Source organism: Harpegnathos saltator, unplaced genomic scaffold, assembly GCF_003227715.2.
Source record: "Harpegnathos saltator strain DR-91 unplaced genomic scaffold, Hsal_v8.6 scaffold381, whole genome shotgun sequence".
NCBI lineage: Eukaryota > Metazoa > Arthropoda > Insecta > Hymenoptera > Formicidae > Harpegnathos > Harpegnathos saltator.
The window spans coordinates 1,283,815-1,306,843 of record NW_020230185.1 but is presented as its reverse complement, the minus strand read 5'-3'; the positions used below and the strand labels follow the sequence as shown (position 1 = coordinate 1,306,843).

Below are 23,029 nucleotides of genomic sequence, written 5' to 3'. Positions count from 1 at the left end.
GCGAAATTTCACACGATGTCTCTCCCGTCCCGACGCGCTCTCGCACTTCGCCGCCATCGGGAACGTGTGATTACGCATCAATAAAACAAGCGATATCGATTTCGGGGGGATTTCGTTCGCGTCGCGAACGGCGGCGGCGAACTTTTCGCCAAGTTCGGCCACGCTTCGCTATTCCGACCGTACCTCATGGTATGAATTCGGGATTTCGGGCTCTTCATCTCCCGCGCGAGTCTCGCCTGCTCGCGTGTGGGAACGTCTACGTGTGGGACGATAAGAACCGTAATTGAGAACGTGAGAGGCACACACGCAGCCCCGGTCGTCGATCGCGCTACCTTGGCGAAGTCGAGGAGAAGCGCTGGCCGAGCTCGACGAGAACTTGGACGGGAGCTCTCATGCGGCTGCGGCTCGAGACGTTTTACGACGGCCAGGTGCTGTCGTGGAGCAAGCTGCTGCTCTCGATGCTCGGCCTCTGGCCGGAGAGTCGCAACGATCTTCAATTTGCCTTCTTCGCCGTGTACATCATCAACGTCATGGCGTTGTTAGTGGTGGGCCTACTGCAGAATATGCACGACACCGACAGGCTCATGAGGAACGTCACTTTCACCTTCCCGACCTCGCTGATTGTGCTGAAGAATCTCATGTTCCGCTGGAAGATGGGCAAGCTGTCGCCTCTATTGGCAGCTGTAAGGAGCAACGTCAGGGAAGGACTCTATCGGAGCCTCGCTGAGAGCCGCAAAGTGATTTGGTACAACGCCGCGGCGACGCTCTTCACCGTATCGTCCGCTGCCTCCTTGTTCTTCGTGCCCACATTGTTTTACATAATACCGATTCTCAGCTGCGTCCGATCGAGTAAGTCAAGGAGACTGCCGGGTAGGTCGAGTTAAAATTTTCGGGAGTTTCCTCGCGTCTCTCTCTCTCTCTCTCTCTATCTCTCTCTTTCTCTCTCTCTCTTTCTCTTCCCCTTGCGACGTGGACAGCAGAAGTATTGAGTGTGCAAATTAATTTGATGCTTTTTTCCATGAAATTCAAACATTCTTTATAAAAGGTCAAGTATGCAAGTTTAACGCTAGAAATAATTTCCATTATTTTCTATGACTTTACTTCATCTATCTCGGGCAGCTGATGAATACCTTCGCGGAAAGAACTTGGCGGTTTTGATTCAATAAGGTCATCAATGCTTTCTCGGAGCTCGTCAACTGTTTGAAAATTCGTAGCCGCCAGATGATGTTGAAGCGACCGAAATAGAAGGCTAGATCTGGCGAATATGTCGCGTGAGGAAGAATCTCCTAGCCCAATGTATAGACGAGATCCTTCGTCCCTTTTGCGGCATGTAGTCAAGCGTTGTGCTGCAAAATCATTTGCCTAGTTCCGTCGCCAGTATGAAGCTATCTTTTGCTCCAGAGCATCGCTTACACGGACAAGTTGCTGTTGGTAATAGTCTGCATTAATAGTCTGGCCAAAATTCAGCAACTCATAGTAGACCAGATCCTTCACATCCCACCAGATGCACAGCGAAATTTTTCTTGCGGGAATACTTTGGGGTTGATGTCGACGGTTGGCCGGGATCTACCCCGGGATTCTTTGCGTTTAGGGTCGTCATGCAATATCCGTTTTTCATCATCCGTAATGATTTTGTATAAAAAAATTCTTTCTCTGAGTCAGCAAAGACACGGCCGTGTCGAATTTTCGCTGTTTGTTTTCCGGACTGAGGTTATGCGGAATTCATCTACCCTCCTCCTTTTTTCCAAGTTGAATCTTTCCAAGTTGAAGTAGACGATGGGATATGCACTGCTGGGTAATTCCCAATTGTAGTGCAAGCTTCTGTTGAGCTTGAGCGGAGTTTTCATTCAACAACAGTTGCTCGAATTCTTCGTCTTCAAACGTTTTTGGTTAGCCTGAACGCTCTCTCGATCGGAAAAGTCAAAATCTTCATTCCGAAATATCTGATACTAGTTTTTGCACATTTTATACGTCACAGCGTTGTTATCCAGGGTGGAACAAATGATTCCCGTAGCTTCGGCAGCATTTTCTTTCAACTGGCATGCGAAAAGAATGCAACACCTCAAATGCTGCTTTTCGACCGCCATCATGTTCACTGCTGCTGCTGCGAGGTTATGTCGGCAGGGCCGTCAACTATATCACAGTGCTTTTCTTAAAGCTTAAGGTTAGAACTTTCAAGTTACCACATGAGAGAAAATTGAAAAATGAGAGAAAAGAATTTTAATTTGTACCAGAGTTACAAATCGTTAGATGCAAAGGCACCGAATTAATTTGCACACTTAATACTTAGCGAGTGCGATGTCGGTCGCAAACAGTAGCACGAATTCAATCATTATATAGTAAACAATACTGATAAACATTATACATTATAAAAAATATAGGGATATTTAGTAAAATAGGTATTATATGATGTATAAATATTAAGAGTACACAAGAGTTAAGATCAGCATGTTACGTAATTTCAGCCATCGCGCAGTCGTTTCTTCCGTTTAATTCGTCATCTTGCATGATCATGCGAATAACACATCCCGTGCGTATTCGTGCGAATATCTTAATATCCCGCAACGCTAAAGTTCTCCCCAACGGTTTACGAGGCAGCGTTATCCCGCGGATAACGGAGAACGCTATGGATTCTCCTGACAGGTTCCGGCAACTGCACTCTTCCGTACGAGCTGCCCGCTCGCGTAAATCTCCTGTACGAGATATCGGGGATGCGCTCGTACGCGCTATTTTGCGCGATTTTACTGCCGTCCAGCACGTTCCTGACGATCGGCGCGACCGCAGCGGACAGCCTGCTGGTCTCCCTGACGTTTTATCTGTGCGGTCAGCTGTCGATTCTCGGTCATCGTGTGAGAAACACCGAGCCGCGATCGCTCAGGTATCATCGTGAGATGAAGCTTCTCGTGACGCGACACGCCGAGCTCTTGCGGTGAGAGATGTCCACGGAGATGTAATTAAGGACGCTTCCTCCATGCACAGCAAGCAAATCCCAGTTTGTGCAACTGAACCAGGGAGCAGACAATTGGTGACGAGGAATGATGTCTGGCTAAATAAACATTAAAAAGGAAATATTTGAAAAACATCGTATCACATTTCAGGTATCTTTAGACGTCTTTGAAACGTCTTAGAGTGTCGTGCCGCCTGAGAGCGTTCAGAATTGTGTTGAGGCTTCTGAGAAAACGCTCAGAATTTTCTCGTGCCACTTCCAGGGGAAAAGATATTTGTGTGAAAGATTACACGAGGTCGCATATCTGTAAAATGTTCCCAACACCCATAAGCCTGTTCTGAAATCGGTTTCGGAAACTTTGGTTTCAGTCACGAGATTGGTACGCCTTACATTCATTTAAATACATTTCGTAAGTGATCAGCTGATCACGCTTGGACGCCCACACGCCTGTTTTGGTTTACAAACTTGGCTTTAATTACCAATTTTGTAGTATTGAATAGAGAAGTAAATATATTTTTTATTACTTATTATATTGACAATTGATCAGCTCAATTATGTATCTAAGTTAGCTTAAGGCCTGCCAACCTTATATAACCTAAAACTAAAACCAAAGTTGCCGAAACCGATTTCGGAACAGGCCTTACACTTTTCCCTTGAAAGTCAATCAACTGCCGTCAAATGATTGCGATATGAGGTTATATATAGATATATAGAATGATTGCGCATGCAACTATGACTAGGGCTCATATAGCGGTCATTTCCCAGACAGCACACGAATGTCCACTGGACGTCCTGGACGCGTTATATGTTCATTCTTTTTACAAAAGACGTCCATAGGACATACGTTTGTCACAACTTCGGACATAGGACGTCCGATGGACGTACATCGGACGTCCTACAGGTCCGATGTCCAATAAATAAGGACATCCTTGTTACGTCCGTATGTCCAATTTATGTCCACGGACGTAAATCGGACATACGGACATAAATTGGACGTGAAACGTACATCCATTGGATGTCCGGTGCTGTCTGGGTTTGTGGTCGTTGATTGATAGTCGTTGATTGAGTCAGGATCAAGGGAGAAACGTAACGTTTTTTCACAAATGTGAACAATATGAAATATTCTTCCGTAGAGATATTTTTTTCTGGAAATGGCACGCGAGTTTTCAGCGTGTCACTCCTCGCTGACGTTTGACGCCACCACCTATGGTCGCGACCCAGTCAGAACCACAACGTTGATTCGACGTCGATGAGGATTGAATTAACGTTGAACGAATTAACCATTTCATTGAGCATTTCTACATTAAATCAACGTCCAGTCAACGTTATGGTTCTGACTGGAGACGAGCACACTTGGAAGCTTCAAAACTCGGCGGAGACAGCTTGAAAACGATCAATTGGGACATTACCTAGAAGAGAATATTTCCGTCCCCACAATCGAGTTTTCTCCCTGGTCCCTGCTTTTCCCAGGAGGATTCAGTTACACTAACGGGCTAGTTTTTCTCTGCGTGCGCAGGTCGTATAATTAATACCCGCGAACGCGATCGAAGTTTCTGCTTCGAGTGCCGCGAAACAGACGCAAATGAGTCAAAGTGTGATTTCTTGCAGATTGGCGAGCATCCTGGCAGACGCGTTCAGTTCGCTCATGTTCGTGCAAACGGTGGGTCTGATCTTTTCTCTCTGCATCGTGGTGTATCAGCTACTTATGGTGATGTTGTCGACTTGATACGTACCGCTTAGCTCTGACTTGATTCGATCAAGATTAGGCCGCGCGCTTGGGGACAATTTTCCGATCGCACGGACGCGTTTTTCCGTCGTAGATGTAAAGAGCAACGAGGAAAGACGTAGCGTGGGATTTAGTCCGCATCGAGGCTCCTCCTGCTGTTCTCTCGCCGCTCTCGCAGCCATCTTGGATGTCGACGACAGAAGCGAGGAGATTCGTGCTAAAGCGGACTTCCTACGGATTGTAAAATCGAGACAAAATGACACTCGCGACGGATCGAGCGCTTTTCTAAGACGCTGCGCGGAAACTTCTGCTCCGTCGAAGCGATCGACAAGTACGCGAAAAATCCACGCGGCTTCGTCATGGGAAGCAGCGGGTCCGAGAGAAAAGTTACCTACAACGCGCGTGTCAATTTTACGGTGATTTATCGTCAGAGCGAAAAGAAAGCATTTCCGAAGCATTCAGAGGTGCGTTCGATCGATCGCGTGTGTCGTTTTTATCTTGTGTCTTTTTATCTCGATCGCGATCCGTGAGAATTTCCAGCAGTGAGCATTTCCTCGCTTCCAACGTCGTCAATTAGTCGCGGCCCCGCCGCGAGGGAGCAGCAGGAGTCGCGGAGGTTGTCCTAACGTTCGGCGACTTGCGACATTTCAGACGGCCGAGAGCGGCAAAGGATTGAACGAGATGGTTCACTTTATGATTTACTCGGCCGCGGTGATGTTGCTGGCGTTCTGCTATTGTTTCCTCGGAGAGTGCTTGATCGGCGAGGTGAGAGCAGGTTTCTCCGCTTTGTAACGGCCACGTTCAGCGGAGAAAGCTGCTTTGCGACCGTTGTAAAATTCGTGAATCTGATTGGCGCATGCTTTCGGATTCTGCGAAATTTAAGAGTGTAAGTTGTGTGGTTTTTCACGGATAGATGGCTTTACTTGTCATTAAACGCCATCAGGCCTAACGTTTAAAGATTATAGCATTTGGACCATCAGGTTACCATTTATTTCGTTCCTTGCAAAATTCCTTGAAGGGACAAAAATTCGATTCTGATGAGGTTATCAAACAGTACTTGTGTGACCAGTTATTCGCCAATGAGGACCAGAAGCCTCTATGAGAGGCCGGAACTCACGAAGCTACCAAACAGATGGCAAAATGTCGTTGAATTAAACGGACAATATATCACAGAATAAAGTCTTTCCTTTGTATGAAGGAAACATTTATATAGAAAGAAAACGCGACATGACTTTCTTGCCAGCTTGATAGATTCACGAACTTTACAACGGTTGTAAAGCAGCTCTTTCTGCTGAACGCAACCAATTTCTCCATGATGCCCGTCTAACACGAGACGCGTCACACTAACTCCTGATATTTGACTCCAGAGCGTGGCGTTGGATTGGGCGTGTTACTCCACAAACTGGCACGAATTGCCGACCGAGTCCGTGCGTCTTCTAATGATATGCATTGCTCGATCGCGGAAGCCGTTATATTTAACGGCCGGAAAGTTTTATGTCTTTTCCCTGGAAATGTTCGGCGCGGTAAAGTCTCTCGCGGACGATCTCGGCGGAGTGGTCCTGGGGCAGGACAACGACCTGCAAAAATCGACAGAGATACAATGCATCTTTTCTTGCAGATTATGAAGGCCTCCATGGCGTATCTCTCGGTGCTGAAGACCATCGTGTAGTTCGGCTCGCTGAGCTCTGCGATGCTGACGCTTGTCGGCGACACGTGAGAGTCCATGCATGCTTGATTACTTAAGAAACAAATATACAAAGATAATTATTTTCGCACGATATCCTGTAAATATGTCCTCATTCCGCGAGACTTACGCTTGTACGACGTGTGTAAATAGAAAAAGAAAAAAGGCAACAAGAAACGATTCTCCAATTGAGGCGTCCCGACCCAACTTTTCGTATCTTCTTAATCCTCTTAAACGCATCGGAAGAGCAAGTGCGCGCACACTAGGAAAAATGTATTGTTGCGTGAATCAAAATTTTGTTGTAACAACAAAATAATTTGGTTAAAACATGCCCAACAAAACTGTTTAGTTCCTGCAAACAAATATCTTGTTTGATTACAGTTTGTTCGTATAACGTAATAATTTTGTTATAGCAACCAAAAAGCTTTAGCTAAATGAATTTTGCTAAAAATACTATAAATTTTTTCTTAATATATAAAATCTAAATTTTACTGCACAGAAAGGCAAAATAGTATCCATTTTAGTTTATGTAAAATAATACTTCGTTATTATGTAATTTTTATGGACGAAATTACTAAAACGCTTAATTTTTATGTATGAAGCCTAAGAACAGAATCATTTGGTTCTGAGAACAAAGTTTAGTTGAAACAACTATATAAAACAAGATATTTGGTTGCTATTAAAAAATGCTTCAACCAAACAGTTTTGTTAGAGATACTAAATTTTTTTTCCTAATGCAGGATATAACTCGACGCATGGAGACGCGAAATACGTCCGCAAGAGTGATCGATGACGATCGATAAGAACGATTGCAAAATTCCGATTGAAGCGGAAAGTATCAAAGGTCAACTTCTGTCACGATCGATCGCAAACTGCGATATTTGCTCTTCAGAGCGCCGTGTGACGCACAGAGGCACAGATAGGGGAATGAAGAGAGCAACTTGCCGGTCGCGACAGGACGAGGCGAATCGGCGAACGGAGGTCAGTCCTGCGGAAGTCTCGTCTCGTCCTGACGCGACGCGGCGGCGGATCTTGGCTGGAGGAGACGTGGAAAAAGAAAAATTTATTTCTGTTTATTCAGAAAAGATACAGAGAGTGTACATCTGTCGAGGATACATAAATTATACATGTCCTTGCCTTTTGTGCTATTTCCGGTTGCGAGAGTGCGCGCGGCGAATTGGATCGGCGATTGCCGCGCATGCGCGTGCGCGCGCGCGCGACGATCGCCGCACGACTTCCATGTTCGATTCATATCGAGCGCGGCCGACGCTCGCGACGCGTTTTTTGGCGTCGGGAACGTCCAGGGCGCGAAGTCGTATGCGAAATCATCCGGGGAATAATCGCGGATGCCGGCGACGACCGAGGCCGTTTCTCGCGGACGCGTCGCGAAGATCCGCGAGAGCCTCTCTCTCTCTCTCTTTCTCTCTCTCTCTCCCTCTCCCTCTCCCTCTCGCCACGCTTTTTCCGGCTGACCGGAGCGTTTTCTCGCTTGCTCGTCTCTGTCCCGTCGGACTCTCGCTCGCGGATTTCTCGTGACCGGAGAAGAATGTTTCAACGTGACTCGGCGCGCAAGGAAAGACAATCGTCGCGTTTCTTCGCGGAGGATACGAGTCGCGGGCTCCGAAACTGTCGATATGTACGCGCGAACCAAATGAAGATATATTTATGTATAGCGGAAGAGGTCGGGGTGCGCGGAAATCCGTAAGAATCCTCGCGGCGATGTGAGACGCGAGATCCTGAGCGATTTATTCGGACTTCCCTGCCCCTCGCGAGATCAATCTTCGCTCCTCTCTTGGCTTCTCCCTTCATGTATTTCCCATCTCGCGTTTTATTCTCTCTCTCTCTCTCTCTCTCTCCCTCTTTTCTTCGCGCACAACGAAAGATAAGACTGATAAGACGGCATGGCCGTTTTCGCGCGATTTTCTTGCCCTGCAGCTTCGACACTGCGGGAACGATGCCAGCCAATGGTGGTGGTTTTCAGGACGGAAGAGGCTACGCGAAAAGTCGAGAGTGTGCTACAGACATGTCTATGATCTCCCCGAGAGAGGTAGACGAGTCGAACCGGCGACCGGCCTCGAAGTAACGAGAGAGGACGCCGATGAAGTCCCGACGTACAAGGGTAACATTGGCTGCGTTCAGCCGAACAAAGCGATCAGTGAGCGCTTAGTGATTCTCGCACCTGATTGGTAAATACTTCTGGGTCTATGAAGAATCTAAAAGAATGCTCCAATCACAGACAATAATCACTAAGCGCTCACTGATCATTTTGCTCCACTGAACGCGGCCGTTGATGTTCACTACTCGGGCGAACCCTGATCGGGCAAAACCGTTTACTTTCTTTCGTATTCTCTCTTTTTCGTTTCAGCTCGCTCTTATCGAGCACCGAGTTCCCGTTTCGGTTGTATGTGTGCGGCGTGCAACTTCCGAAGCTGGAAATCCAGGATACGCGGGCGACGAGAGCGCTACAATCGACGCAACGCGTTAATCGAGTATAGCTTTGCGATAAACCGAACTAATGAAGAATCGCGACTCCAGATTTTAGAATCCGTGCTCCATGCTGGAAATATAAGGGGCTTCATAAAATGCTGGGCTCATTCAAAGAACGCGATAATATCAATATACACGCACACACACACACACACACACGCGCGCGCTTCATATACTTTCTTCTGCACACACACATACACACACGCGCGACGAAACGTCTAGCGATATTAATGAGTTTAATTTACAAATCTTACGTTTAAGCGATTGTAACTTGCCCCCGTCGCGAGTGACTGACTTCTCCTGCGTATCGATTGTATCGAAAATTTCGTCGGGGATTTATGCGATAAATATCGGCAAATGGCGGGGGAGATCGGGCTGTGCTAATTGCGTGAAAAAATGAAAGAAACGAAATCTCTGCGACAGAATCCGAATGCCATGGCGTTTATTCAAGGCGATCGAGAGCTGATCAAATGCTGATATAAAATGACCCGATGACGATACGACGGGTGACGTAAATACTCGGTATGAATAAACAACGTGCGAGGAAATGTTGACAATTGCTTCGCGGGACAAGTACGCAAATTACGCGTCGTTCACAACAGCGTGGACGTTTCCTCGTCGCATTTTATCTGCGAGGTTCTCGATCAACCCGTTTCGTTCTCTGACTAAAAAATGATGACTCTGCATTTCGGTAAGAAAGAAAAAAAAAAAAAAAAAAAAAGAGAAAAAGAAAATAACGTATTGAACGGTGATTTGTATACGACGGTTTGCTCGGTTCTAAAAACACAAATCACGCGGCTCCGCAGGTTATATTCCTGCTGACCCTGCGATTATACGTAAAGCGTAAATCGATTCGATAAAGTCCTTCGTCCTGGGGACGAGCAACACGGCACGCTCTTTTTATCGTCAAATAGAGAGAGAGTGTATCAGCCGTATCAATTCGAGAAACTTTTGCACTTGTATGCACCGTTTTTGTCCAACAACGACGAGGTTTACGTGGGCGCGGACAAAAACGATCCTTCCGATGAATGCGAGAATTTTGTCGTTTCGGGATCGGACAAAATTTCGTACTTCGCAGAATGAGCGAAGTACGAAATACAAATACGAAGGTGGAGAGAATCGAAAACAGCGCGACGAGAATTTAGAAGAGACTATACGTGAGTAACAAGTGAGTAACAAACTCGGCAACAGTAATTCCCCCAAATTGTGCTCGATGGCAAATAACATTACACTGAATATATTTTCAAAACGTCCGTGAAATATAAGACATACTCATGGAAATTCGTTCTTTGCATTATTTCGTATTGTCGTTTCTCGACTCTTGAACTATTTATGTAACTGCTGCGTAAATGTATCTACGAACTGACGGAATCAGATGGCGCGTCTAATTTTGAGAATATTATTCGGCGAGTATCGTAATGTTGATTAATGTCTCGACAAAAAGACAAATTAACATCTTTTTTTCTCGCACAAAAAGTGCAACTTTGGAAGAAGGTCTTGCGGACGAATAGATTCAAAATTTACGACTGCGTCTCGAGTACAAGTATCGACATATAAAAGTGGTGGAGACTGCAATACGTAATTTTATTTTATATATATTATGTCTCTTGCACATAACGAAATAATTATTATATTCGCACAAATAGATCTCGAATCTCATCCGGCGAATCGAGTCTCAATTTTTTACTGCTGATCGAAACTACGAAAAATATAGAAGTATAATCTCTTCTCCCTTCTTCCTTTCGAGTGTAGAATCTACTTGGGACACTTGCCGAAATAAATTTACGGATATTCTGCGATTCCGTTAATTTCCAATAATTCGGTCTCGCGGATAATGATCGAGAAACACGGCCGTGTCTCTTGTCGCTGGCGTCGCGTTACGTCGATATTGATGCTTGTTAGAAACAAGAATGAATCATCGATAGATCGCAGGCGCGTCCTTGCTGCTGTATGTTTAGTCGTGAGCGAGACGGTTCGAAGATTTTTCTTTACGCAATTCGGCGACAGCCAGCGGCTGTCCAACGACGGGGCTGAACATTTTGGAAATTTTCTGGAAACAAATTTTTCGCGTCGGAGCCGCGTTTCCAGGTGCATCCAGGAAGAAATGTCCAAAACCGTTCAAGCCGCTTCGCTCCCGAGTAGTATACATACATTTTAATCTTTGATTAGAGCGTGAAATTATCGCGAATCCGCGGGAAAATGACGGAAGGGGGGCAGCATCGATGCTGTTTCGAAGTACACAGAGGAAAGCATGCAACTCCTGCGCGGTACTCCTGCTCGGGAGGACGCTGTTAGCGCTATTTAGCGCTACAGGCTTGTTCGCGCAGCGCTAACAAACGCTATATCATAGCTTCACCGATGATAGCGTGTGTGTACGTCACACGCTTCCGAAGTAGCGTTAGCGTTTACAAGCTTCTTCGCGAACGCCCAAAGTATACTGCTGCGCTGTAAACTGCGCGTGATCGTCAAATGATGCCGGTGAATCGTATTTATTATTTTATTGTCATTTATGCACCTAATGGGAGGACAACCGAGTCGAGATAAATCTCCGAGATGTTAAAACTAGAGAAGTGTTTGAACGACGCGGGAACGACGCTGTAACACGCTAGCGCCGTTTGCGGAACTCGCCATTGTTCTATCGCGCTATTATAGCTCCGCGGATCATTAGCGTTCGCGTTGATAGCGCTAACAGTGTCTCCTCCTCAAATGCGTCTCTAGAAGTCTGCATCTCGCACATGCTTATCGACAACCGTCGGCTCGGGTGCAGTCATATCGCGCAACAGCCGCACCGAATCGATCTCGGTAAGGATGCGCAGGATACAGGCGCTGATCAATAAATAAAACGACGACTCGATAAAACGGAGAACATAAAAGAGTGGAAAAGAAGCTGTCGCCTCGGCACACCTACAAATATATATATACATAAGTAACGGAATGGTCTCTCTAATCGTCACTGCACGCAGGCCGGCATGATAGTCTTGACACTCTGCGCGAACGGGTTATTAGGACTTTTTAACCGCACGCAATGTAGACTCGTACTTGCTTACTGATCGTTCCAGGTGACGACTCGGTCAAGGCGATACATTTGTCACAGCGGTGGTCTTACGTTAATTCCTACGAGGAAAGAATTCGTACGATTAAAAAACGCTTAGTAACCTTGTACGTTGAAGAGTGTTGAGGCCTATCGCGCCGGTTTGTGTACACGAAATCACAGCACTTACAAAGCCGTTGTGACGCCACGAAATCACAACGCTGTTCAGCCGAATGTCGGGAAACGGTGCGCCGCATAGAAATCTCTCGACGATTAATTCGACAAAAACTAAAAAAACGACGACCTCGAAGTGACTCGTTACTTTGCAAGTGCCTGATTTTTACATACATTGCAGTGTTTCCGCAAGTTTTGCTTGTAACAGTTGTAAGAGTGAACATCAAATACCTTGCAGTTTTACGATAATGGACATGTCTTTAACACGCGAGTCGAGACGGTAATGCTCAAGAAAGATAATCGAAGTCGGGACTAAGGATCAGAGCCGTAGTAGGTCGGGAGAGCGAAAGCTTGAGATTGACACACCTGAAAAAGAACTCACCGTTCCGGTGACAGGTGGTTTCAGTCGTCCAAATTGTTCTAGTTCGTTAAAGCTATAACTTTGTCTCCGAGCGAGAAACTAAAAGGCGACTCCGTACGAAACTGTTTCACGCAACATAATCACGCAACAGGATAGTCAATGGCCAATTAGAGGTGTTTCATTTGGACCGAAACCGCGCGTTCAGCGTACGCGAAACACTCTCGGATTTATGCCAGTGTCGGTGACTCTTGATTGTTGCAGCAACGCAGTTACATTACGGTTTTGCACCTAATCTTTACAAATAATATCAACATTAAGTATCGCGTAAATGATAGTTTATACTTGGTACAAACAGCGGCGCGTGTTGAGGCGCCCACGATATAGTACTGCTTGCAAGTCCCGAAACGAGACACGGATCACGTGTGTGTGACTAATACGAGTAATAAAGTATACGAGCTACTTAGAACTAAACGATACACACTCTCGAACCATATTTCGCTGCGTGCATTACGGAAATGCACTTTATATAAGAATATATATTTTTGCTCATTTCTTTTGTCTTCTTCTTTTTCTTTTTTTTGCAACACGCGGAAACGGGGCCGCGCGAACGCGAGCGCGTGAGTTTCCATGCGCGTAATTTTCGACCAAACTATTCTTGCTCGTCATGTGTAAGATATGTAAAATTATGTTACATCAGAAGTATCATCATGTCTCTCTCTCTCTCTCTCTCTCTCTCTCTCTCTCTCTCTCTCTCGTTTTCTTTTTTCTTTCTCTCTCTCTCTCTCTCTCTCCCTCTCTCTCTTTCTTTCTTTTGTTCAAGTAATTATCAATAAAAAAGGCATCGTAAACAACGTATGTACAAAAGGAAATATATAAAAAGTACAGTTGCTAATTTGTTTGTTTTTTCTTTTTTTCCTTTCCTTTTAAGAGGCAATAGACTTAAGATTCCCGGTGGCTGCAATTCCTTCGGTTATGCGGCTCAAGAACTATTTATACAACCCACGATGTGTAATATATAAAAGACATCACAGACACTGGCACAATCGCGTTAACTTGTTCTGTTCGTAATTGTTCCCATTGACTGTCGATGTTCTTACAAATTACTATTACTTATAGCGTGTCCATATGCACTCAATGCACACACACACACGCACGCGCGCGCGCGCAAATATGCACAGTCGTTTTTCTTTTTTTCTTTTCTTTTTTTTTTTCGATTGACTTCATCCGAGTTAACTTCCTCCATTGCGCAACTTTGTTTTTGCTTTTATTAACGAGACGAAGGACTTACAGTGGGCAGTAGATGGTTGCGTGAGAAATGTTTACAGTCTAGATGGTCCAGAGGAGCATCTGTGGATTGGTGTGAGATAGTAATTTTGCAGTGGTCAAGTGCATACGAATCCCTCCTGTGCTACTGTGGACGCACCGGTAGGTCCTTCCTGTTATGTCAGACATTACATTACGTCAGACACAAATGTATGAATTGTACCGTTAAATGTCACAGATAATATCACATGCGGCAGAAAAATGAAAAATTGTTAACGGTTTCGATACAACAGACGTATCGAGCACGCGGGGAAAGCGGATAACTGAGGCCATGACGATTATCACATTTCTTTTATTTCTACTCGTCGTAAATGTAACAAATATATACGGATAAAAGAAGAAAAAAAGAAAGAAACTCAACGACAAATTTGGTCTTTCACGTTTTAGTCAACTGATTGTATATTATAAATATTATTTACAGATGTTATTCATCATATTGTACGTAAAAATGTTCACGAAAGGCACGGTTCTTACATCTTTAGTAGTCGATAGGCTCTGTTTGTACTCGTCCAAGTTGAAGTCAGAATTACTATCTTCTCCGCAAGATTGTACTACTATCGATGAGTTCTCCACCTAAAATCGCATCATCGTACAATTGTTATACCTCACACTCGATTCTCCACATTGTCGAATCGACAGGATAGAGTGTTCTTCTCTTCATGCAGTGCGTTTTATGATGTACACTACCTACTTGCTCTTCCACTTCATTGACTCGCCGTTTCTTCCCACACGCATCAATCCCCTGATCTGAGAGTCGCTTTCTGCCCGTTGTATCGCCTGGATTTCTGGGTGACACGCTACCACTGTTCCCGTTCCCAGCAATGCTGCCGTTTCGATGCACACCGCCGGAAACCTATAAGCATTTCAACACTAACCATCGCATCATGACAATGAGAAAATGGATGCTCTTGAAATACAAGTCTTGTCATTTTGCAGTATCCTATTGTATAATATTAAAAAACAAAAAGATGTGTAAAGTATTCCTGGAATATCTCAACAAAAGATAAAAATGATTACGCAATAGGACCGCAAAATTCACATGTCCAGAGTTGAATAGGCAAAATCAATAAAATTCAAATGTAATATATTGTGTTACCTTTCGCTCTTTTTTCAGCAAACTCGGAGACACATAAGTATGCAAATCCTTCCTTTTTACGTGTTTAGCCTCTATCCACATACCCTCTTTCAGCATATTTATTTGTTCCGCTTGTCTCTCAACTGCAATAAATGCACGTACAGTTGCATTATTATGTACTTGGTGCATTTGTAACGATTATATAACTTGTAGCCAAACTTACTTGTCTCCACGAAGGACTTTATATCATATGTGAGGTCGATATTGAGATTCTCGCTTTTAGCGAATAGCAGACCAATGAACCACATAGAACAATGCTTGTCCGGTTCTGGGTCCAATGGTGGAAATGCTTCAGGATTAACATGCGCCAAGTTAATATGAGGATTCCTTTCCAACGTACCTGTTATAGAGTTATAATTTCATCATTTTAGTATTGACAGACACTATTGGTATATCATTAATATTTGACCACTAGAGTAATATACACCAGAGTAATATAAGAGAGATGAATGTATACATATTTACGACGTTATCATCACAAAATTAAGAGTGAGATTCTAGAAGAAAGACTAGTCTCTAGTTAATCGTAACTGTTCTTTATTAACTTTATTAACTGAAAAGATTACCACACACACATAATTTATTTCAAATCTTGTATTCTTTGTAGTTGTTAGTAAATACGACGCTTCTACATCTTTGTTTCCATCTATACTGACTATAGCGGGATAAGTGCAGATAATGGTAGAGCGAGATAATACCGAAAAAACAATACAGAAAATAATATCGAGAAAATAGTATGGAATACCTTTGTGTACCAATAAATAAAATGTCTTTTGTTGCGAAATGTGTTCGAGTATTTGTTACCTATCAAATGCCGTATTTTCGACTCCACGAGACCACACCATTCCAATTGATCTTCCGCAGTTGAACTTCTAGCTAACAACACAATATAGTGTTTGTATTTGCTAAAGAAGTTTGGCGGTTCAAACAATTTGTCCCAATTCGCCTTGCCCATGATAATCTCCTCGGTTATGGATAATCCGTTCTCAAATGCTTCTTGCATAATGGTTCTGGTTGATACAGATACGTTGAAAGTGGAATTTTGTTGAGGATACGCTGGCGTAATTATAGGCATCAAATGATACCTATCTGATATATTAACCTGAAATATAGATAACAAAGAAGTAGAGATTGATTTTCAAGAGCTTTAAATCAGCACAAGTTTTTAAAGTAAATATTATAGCTGGTTTATAAGTAGCTACAGGAAGTACAAATTTCAAAATCTATGTAAAATATGTTAATATATTATATCTATACATTTTTCATTTGTTAAATATATATATTTGTCAAAGTCGTATAGAACAAATAAAATTCTTACTCTTGGATCCCAAACCGGATAACCTAAATTGACATTGTCGGGTTGTTTTAAAAGTACCGGTTGAGGCCACTTCCACTGAGAGAATACGAGAAAAAATTTTTCTATTAAAGTAGCAGCCACAGCATTGGGATAAAGTTGACATGTTCGAGCGACTAACATCGCCCATGATACACCACCAAGGTAACCTAATACATTGCTATATATGCCATGCCCTAAAAATAAAAAATAGACATAGGCAAAGATGCACGTAGCATAGTAATAGTTGTTGTTAGGAGTTATTATTATATAAACTTACGTTTTGCCCATAATTTTATAGCTCTAAGGGCTAGTCTGAAATTTTCTATATTAGGTACTAAACGCAATATTTCATCCGTTACTCTGCAACCGTTAAGACTCCGTACGCATTTTTGATCAAGATTTTTGAGTAGCATGTCATCCCTGAGATCCTAAACATTTATTAAATACTTATTATTAACACAAGAATTGTAGAATATTACTTTTGTGTACATAAATACACAAAATATATTACTAACCATTGAATCTGGAATTTCTTTAAGAGTTAATTTTGCAAATAGCATATCAATTTCTATACCATCAAAATTCATCTTAATGACTGGTACAAAGGCTTCTTCCACTGCCTGCAATAAATTATCATTAGTATTTGTCATCACGCCAGAATTTTTACATGTATACATGAATGATCTTTTTACATTTTAAATGCACATGCAATAAATAATAATTATTTGTATTACACATTGTTAAATTACATACTCTTAAATCTGTAACTTCTTCTTGCATCTTCAATAATTCGAAAAAGGAATTAAAATAATCTGATCTATAAATGTGACGTGGTACAACACATAGTGCATCAATATCGGCACCCTTGTGATGTACACCTAGCCTATATGAGCCAAATGTGTATATTTTACCACCGACTTGTTCAGCCACATTAGGTGGCATATTTCTAGCTATGCTTGTATCCCTTATCCATTGTTTAACCAATGCATTCAATTTACTATAACAATAAATAAATTTCATCATTACTACAGTAGTCCCCACTGTTGTTTCAATATAAAAAAAAGAAATGCTAATTACAAAGGAGTATACATATTTTTATATACATATTTAGAAGTGATTATTTTGTTCTTTCACCCTGAGATTCTGAAATGTACCTTAAAATCTCCATCCTATGATTCAACTCTTCTTCAGATTCAAAAACATTGTAGGGTTTAAGGGCCTCTTTCAATTCGTTGGTTCTAGCGATATCAAGGGGCTTGGGCTCAGCTACACTGATAGCAGATGTCATGCCCAGAGTACGTAAATTCTTTTCACTTGATGCCGAGTTTGTATTAGAATTGTTACTTTGTGTCGGCCACATCTTAATATCCTCTAATCAAGTATTCGTTTCTAAAGACACACTTCACTGTAAATATCATGAACAATACAATTTCTCACTATAACTTTACGGATGCAGAGTGAAAAGAACAGTAACAAAAGGTATCATGTGTGAAAGCAGATACGTCAAGAATAAAGTAAAAAGAAAAAGAAAAGAAAAAAAGATAAAAAATAAAAAACGTAACTCTAAGGAACAAAAAGATGCAAACTTTCGTTATCAGTAAAGTGCATTCCATCACATGGGCGCACACATATTCAGTTATTGACGACGATTCGATTAAAACAATGGTCGGCGCGTCGATTTTACAACAAAATGGGAGCAACAAAAGAGGGCAATAAAGGGACAGCGATACGTAAATGTCTTACCGCCTGAATGTTTCGTCAAAGATACAGCGACATGATAAAGATACACAGGACGAAGAACTCGATTGTGTTGTCAGGTTATAAAACACGCAGATGCTCACGCTAACCGTGGCATAGCGTGCATTCGTTTGATCGCAGTGCGACTGCCGCGAGACCAATCGCGATCTTAGAACGAATAGCACGTCTTGTGTATCGCACGGCTGCCTAATCGCGTGAGTCTAAACAATTTCTGCAGAAGCGAGGTGAAGAACATCTAGCTGCGGGTGTAGTGTAAGAGGGAGATGCAGTTCTATACGCGCGATCAAGACAAAATACACGCGCGGCACCGTCACGGAACTGCGTAATTCGTCATACGCCACGGAGACACGTGGCTCGTGAATCGTATTCCGATCGCGTTGCACTACATAGATATAGGAGCAAATATTATTACACGAAAAATTATAATCGACACATATACCTGAACACTCCGCGCGACAAACTACCTACAGTATAAACATGGCGTTACCCCTGGTTCGTTTGCTCGAAACAGTCTATGATTACGCGAGACTTGAATAGTCACTAGCAGAAAAGTACCGTTACGTCGTCGGGGTGACATCTGGTGAGCTATTGTGCCACTATTATTTCTGATGCTTTGTTATTATTTCAATTAGAAACACTGAAGCCGGTATTCATAGTCAGGTCTTATATTTAAAACCGTCTTAAGTTTATCTTCAGATACTGTACAAATTACTTCATTGGCTACGGAATATCTGAAAATGCACAGACACACCATATATAGTGCCTACCAAAAGTTCCGGGCCACCTAAATAATTTTTGGATAATAATTTTTGAATGGTTTGAAATGTAGGATTGAAATTTATAGGGATGCAATAATCTGCACATAATTTTATTTACAATACAGTTGGGTGTAATAAGGTGCAATGAAGCGGTCTGGTTATTGCATCAGATTGTACCATCACTGTCCTATTAAGCCAGCGGCACACGATGCTTGTTTTCGTGCTGGATTGCTTGCTGGATGAAAATACTGCGTTCTGATTGGTGCATTTATCAGGACGCAGTATTTTCATCCAGCAAGCAATCCAGCAATCACGAAAACAAGCACCGTGTGTCGCTGGCTTAACTAACACTGCGTGTAGCTCCGAATTAAATCGATCTATCATCGATTGCTTTCACCCGCTCCTCGTACACTTTGTGCAGATAGTTCCACTATAGAAAGAAATGAATTACCGCGATTGGTCGACTCAGCTTCCCGAGTATCCCGCTAGTGGCGCTATTGCATTCGTATTTAGTTATGGCGCCGGTTACGGGTTGTGTTGTGTGCGTCGAGAAACCGTCGTTCGTGACTTCTCGTGATTTTGACTCGCCGTAGCTGAGTTTCGCGCCTTAAATCGTTACCGGGAGTGTCGAAAGTAAGTTTCGCGCGTTTTGTGTTATGGCGCAATGATGTTCGTTCCGCTGCGCGAAGTGAAGTGAGATGAGTCGTCGGAATGCCGAGGTAAGTTCAGCACGCCAGCGGCGCGATTCTTTAACTCATTATTGGACACTTAACAACACTTTCGTTATCGTTGCGCAGCTTTTGTATACCGTAGAAAAGCTGCGCAACGATAACGAAACTGTCGTTAACTCCAATAACGGGTTAAAGAATTGCACCACAGCTGCGTAAGGACAGCTCGGTTTTCGCGTCGCAAAGCGTCGTCTTGGACTCATCAGCCGAGTCTCGGCCGTGAAACATCGAGGTACGGCACAGCTTTCGTTAAACATATTCGTTGAAAATGTGCATTGTTCGTCGGGAGAGTTGAGTAAAGTTTCGGGAAAGTTTTTCTGTCATGGCCGACTTCTTGTGGAATATTTCAAACGGAACGGACAGATTTCGAACAGATTATTTTGATTGGCTAGTACGCCAGCGTTGCATTGCAACGCTTAGTACGCGAATTCCAAAAGCCGACCGTGCATATTTTTCGCGATTTTGCGGAAAGTTCCCGAAATCGATTTCACAACAGACCTAATATAGAACGCCACAACAACTTACCAGATGTCACTTTTACAACGTAATAGTATTTTTTGGCTAATATTACATGCGTCGTGCGACAAGCTTGTCGAACGTTTCAATTCGCTTTTAGATAGAAAATTTTTAAGATGACTAGAGAAAAAGTTAGGCAGCATGTGAATTCTCTATTGATAACTAATCAGAATGTCCGACAGACTTGTTATACGACGCATGCAATATTTACCTTTTGCTGGTAAGATTTAATCTACAACACGTCATTTGACTGAGCTGGAGGTTGGACGCATGCGTACTGGATTGTCAGCTATTCCAATATGCCAATGACTGCGTTCTGCAATGATGTTGACAGTATCGACAACACTGTTACTGAAATCAGTACATAGTCGTTTCAAAAGTCGGTGAGCGGAAAGATCTGAGAGTGATGTCATTTTTTTTGTCTCGACGATACTACCGAATGCAATTCTAAAAGTTCATAAAAAACCTCTAGTTTAGATTTTATTAAATTAGTTAGCCCCATAAAATTTGTAGACCCTAATTGAAAATCGTTTTATATTGATCTTCAGATACTGTGCAGATCATTTCATTTGCTAAAAGAAATATCTGAAGATAAACTTAAAATTATCTTAAATATAAGATAAAATCTTAAATATAAGATCTGATTATGAATACGGATTACAGATTATATATTTCGAGCAAACGAACTAACATATTAATAATAATTTCTAGCTGAGACACAAAATGTATAATTTATATAATATTATATATTATCTATAAACATCATTCGCATATAACTAATATTCGTTGCGACATACATTATATAAATATATATTGATATATAAAAAGGATGGAAAATCGAAGAAATATTTATCCAATCGGAAAAAAGTATTTAAGAAATATTTTTAAAAATATTAGAAAACATTTAGAAAACATTTTTAAAATGTAAAAAATAATTTCAAACATGTTATTAATGTGAAATAAATATTAAATGAACATTAAATAAACGTTAAATTAATATTTTTCTAAAACACTATTTTAAATGAATGAAGCGAAATTAATATAAAATACACATTAAATAAACGTTAAATAAGTATCTTTTGTACAATGAATAGAAGAAATGAAAAGAAATGTAAAATAAATATTTGAGAAACATTAAAAAAATATTATCTGCTGATTGGGTAACGCTGTCGCGTTGAAAAAATCACATGAACGTTGTTATAAATTTTTTGTCAGTTAATGATCGATTGGATTAATTAGAGTTTAGGGGAAGTCATTTTTAAACATTTTTGGTTAATAAAATATCTTAAAATTTCAGTCATTACATACAAATATGCAAATACCCAGACAGCACAATGTCCAAAACTGGGACATAAGACGTCTTTAAGACTTCTTTAAGACGACTTAAAGATATCTTATTTTCAGACATCTTAAAGACTACTTAAAGATGTCTTATTTTCAGACATCTTAAAGACTACTTAAAGATGTCTTAAAGACGTCTTATGTCTCAGTTTTGGACATATGTGCGGTCTGGGTATATATATCAATTGGGATAAGATATATGTATTTATATATATGCAATATAGCATATTAATTCAGACCAGAAATGTTATGCTTGGTCATATTGCGTATGGATTGTTTCCATTTTTTTAAGCTTCGACTTAAAATTATTCCATATATACATGTTATGTGCGCGTCCGTGATATCGGGCATCGATATCTGTATATCGATATGGTATGACTTCGAGCGGCTATAGGTATGAGATAAAGCAGGTCAGGGCGTCTAACAGGATGGCAACACCGGTGCAGTCGAACTGTATACGCCACAAGCCAGATGCGATGTTCTCGTATAATCGGGTTGTCGGCACAGTTTTTCTGTGAGCGTCGGAGCCAAGAGCTTCGGCAGTCGTCTCGACGCGGCGCTGCCGTGGCTCGCTTGTTTCCTGTTGAACCGCACCGCGGCAAAATATCAACCGGTGAGCTCGAACGCTCGTGGTTTTAGGGTCTTCAGATTTGGACTGAAATTTGAATCTCGAGATTCGGACTTTCAAGTTTAGGGACTTCAAAGAATGTATTTTTACAAAATTACAAGAATGTACTTACAAGATGTATCGTTACATCTGCAGTTTTCCTTTGTTTAGATTTTTTAATTTATAAAATTAATGGTCCTGTGCTCTTCACAACGGCAAACGGCTGTCCTTCTCCAATTTACAATTATCCGTTTTATTTCAGTTTGTTTGTATCGTTTGATTATTTCTTGCCTGCGTGACGAAGTCACGACGTCCATATTCTATCGTCAATGCCTACAGCTGTATAATACTAAAAATGTCCAGATTTTAAATATTCCTTACCTATTGATATATTCTTGAAAATTATATTTTTATAGACTACATTTCCAGTTATTTCTCTGAAATATAATTACTCGCCTTACTTTGTACGCCCTGTTTGCTCCACTCTTGAATACCCGATATTCTTTGCCCGCCTGCGTGAAGAAGCGGCGGCGAGCCGAGCACAGCAAGGAATGCTTTTTGCAAATTGTCCTTTGACGATCGCTCTGCGTATTCCCGGCAGGTAGAATAGACGGACAGCATCGCGGGGCTAACGAATGAAGACGAATGGAATGCCCAGCGCACCGAGAACGACAGATGCGCGCCGACCGTGGCGGCTGAAAAATAAGCTAGTCTCGCGCCATGGCGACTGAATTGCGGGGGCGCGGCGGAAATTCCAAATTGCGCGAAACATGATGAACGGATGAGCGGACACGCATGCTTGTAACTCGCGCGACCGGCCGCGCGTACTTAACTGCGAGTCTGATGGAGGTAAATGGCGGAGTGTAACGCGATTTGAGTGTACACGGCGTAACGGGCCGCTACTTGTTTGCCCGCGATAAAAGCCCGAGAAATATATCGCGCACGCGCGCGGCTGAGATTTTATGTGAGCCGCGGATGTGGGTCGCGCGCGTCGCGCCCAGATCGCCCCGGCGCAATTATTTGTTTCGAGTATTTCGCCGGAAACATGAGCTCGCCGCCGGGGTTCGCCGGGAATGTTTTGTAACGTAAGTACGGAGATATTTCGCGCGGCATAGCT

General features: G+C 42.4%; 2 protein-coding genes across 6 annotated transcripts; one reads left to right on the top strand and one right to left on the bottom strand.

Moving 5' to 3' along the window:
• Positions 1-22: 22 nt before the first annotated feature.
• Positions 23-6,624, top strand: LOC105186259 (odorant receptor 82a). The gene is made up of 6 exons (XM_011146335.3): positions 23-849; positions 2,644-2,929; positions 4,556-4,655; positions 5,325-5,438; positions 6,041-6,196; positions 6,292-6,624. Exons 1-6 carry the CDS (start codon positions 393-395, stop codon positions 6,340-6,342), a joined length of 1,164 nt encoding a protein of 387 aa, XP_011144637.1. The 5' UTR covers positions 23-392; the 3' UTR covers positions 6,343-6,624.
• hrg (poly(A) polymerase hiiragi) lies at positions 3,028-18,467 on the bottom strand. Of its 5 annotated transcripts, none has more exons than XR_003113199.1 (13): positions 17,948-18,467; positions 17,359-17,609; positions 16,958-17,201; positions 16,720-16,824; positions 16,482-16,632; positions 16,187-16,398; positions 15,673-15,970; positions 15,032-15,208; positions 14,830-14,951; positions 14,425-14,586; positions 14,208-14,306; positions 13,699-13,846; positions 3,028-3,046 (listed from the first exon to the last, which is right to left on the bottom strand). XR_003113199.1 is itself a non-coding variant. In XM_019842843.2 (12 exons), the coding sequence occupies exons 2-12, from the start codon at positions 17,562-17,564 to the stop codon at positions 13,793-13,795; spliced, it is 1,830 nt and encodes a 609-aa protein (XP_019698402.1). In that variant the 5' UTR covers positions 17,565-17,609; positions 17,948-18,467; the 3' UTR covers positions 13,187-13,792. The 5 variants fall into 5 exon arrangements, 2 of the variants coding, with proteins under 2 accessions (XP_019698402.1, XP_011144636.1); XR_003113198.1 differs by lacking the exon at positions 3,028-3,046 and adding an exon at positions 7,411-8,914; XR_002162881.2 differs by lacking the exon at positions 3,028-3,046 and adding an exon at positions 8,921-11,958.
• Between the last annotated feature and the right edge of the window lie 4,562 nt (positions 18,468-23,029).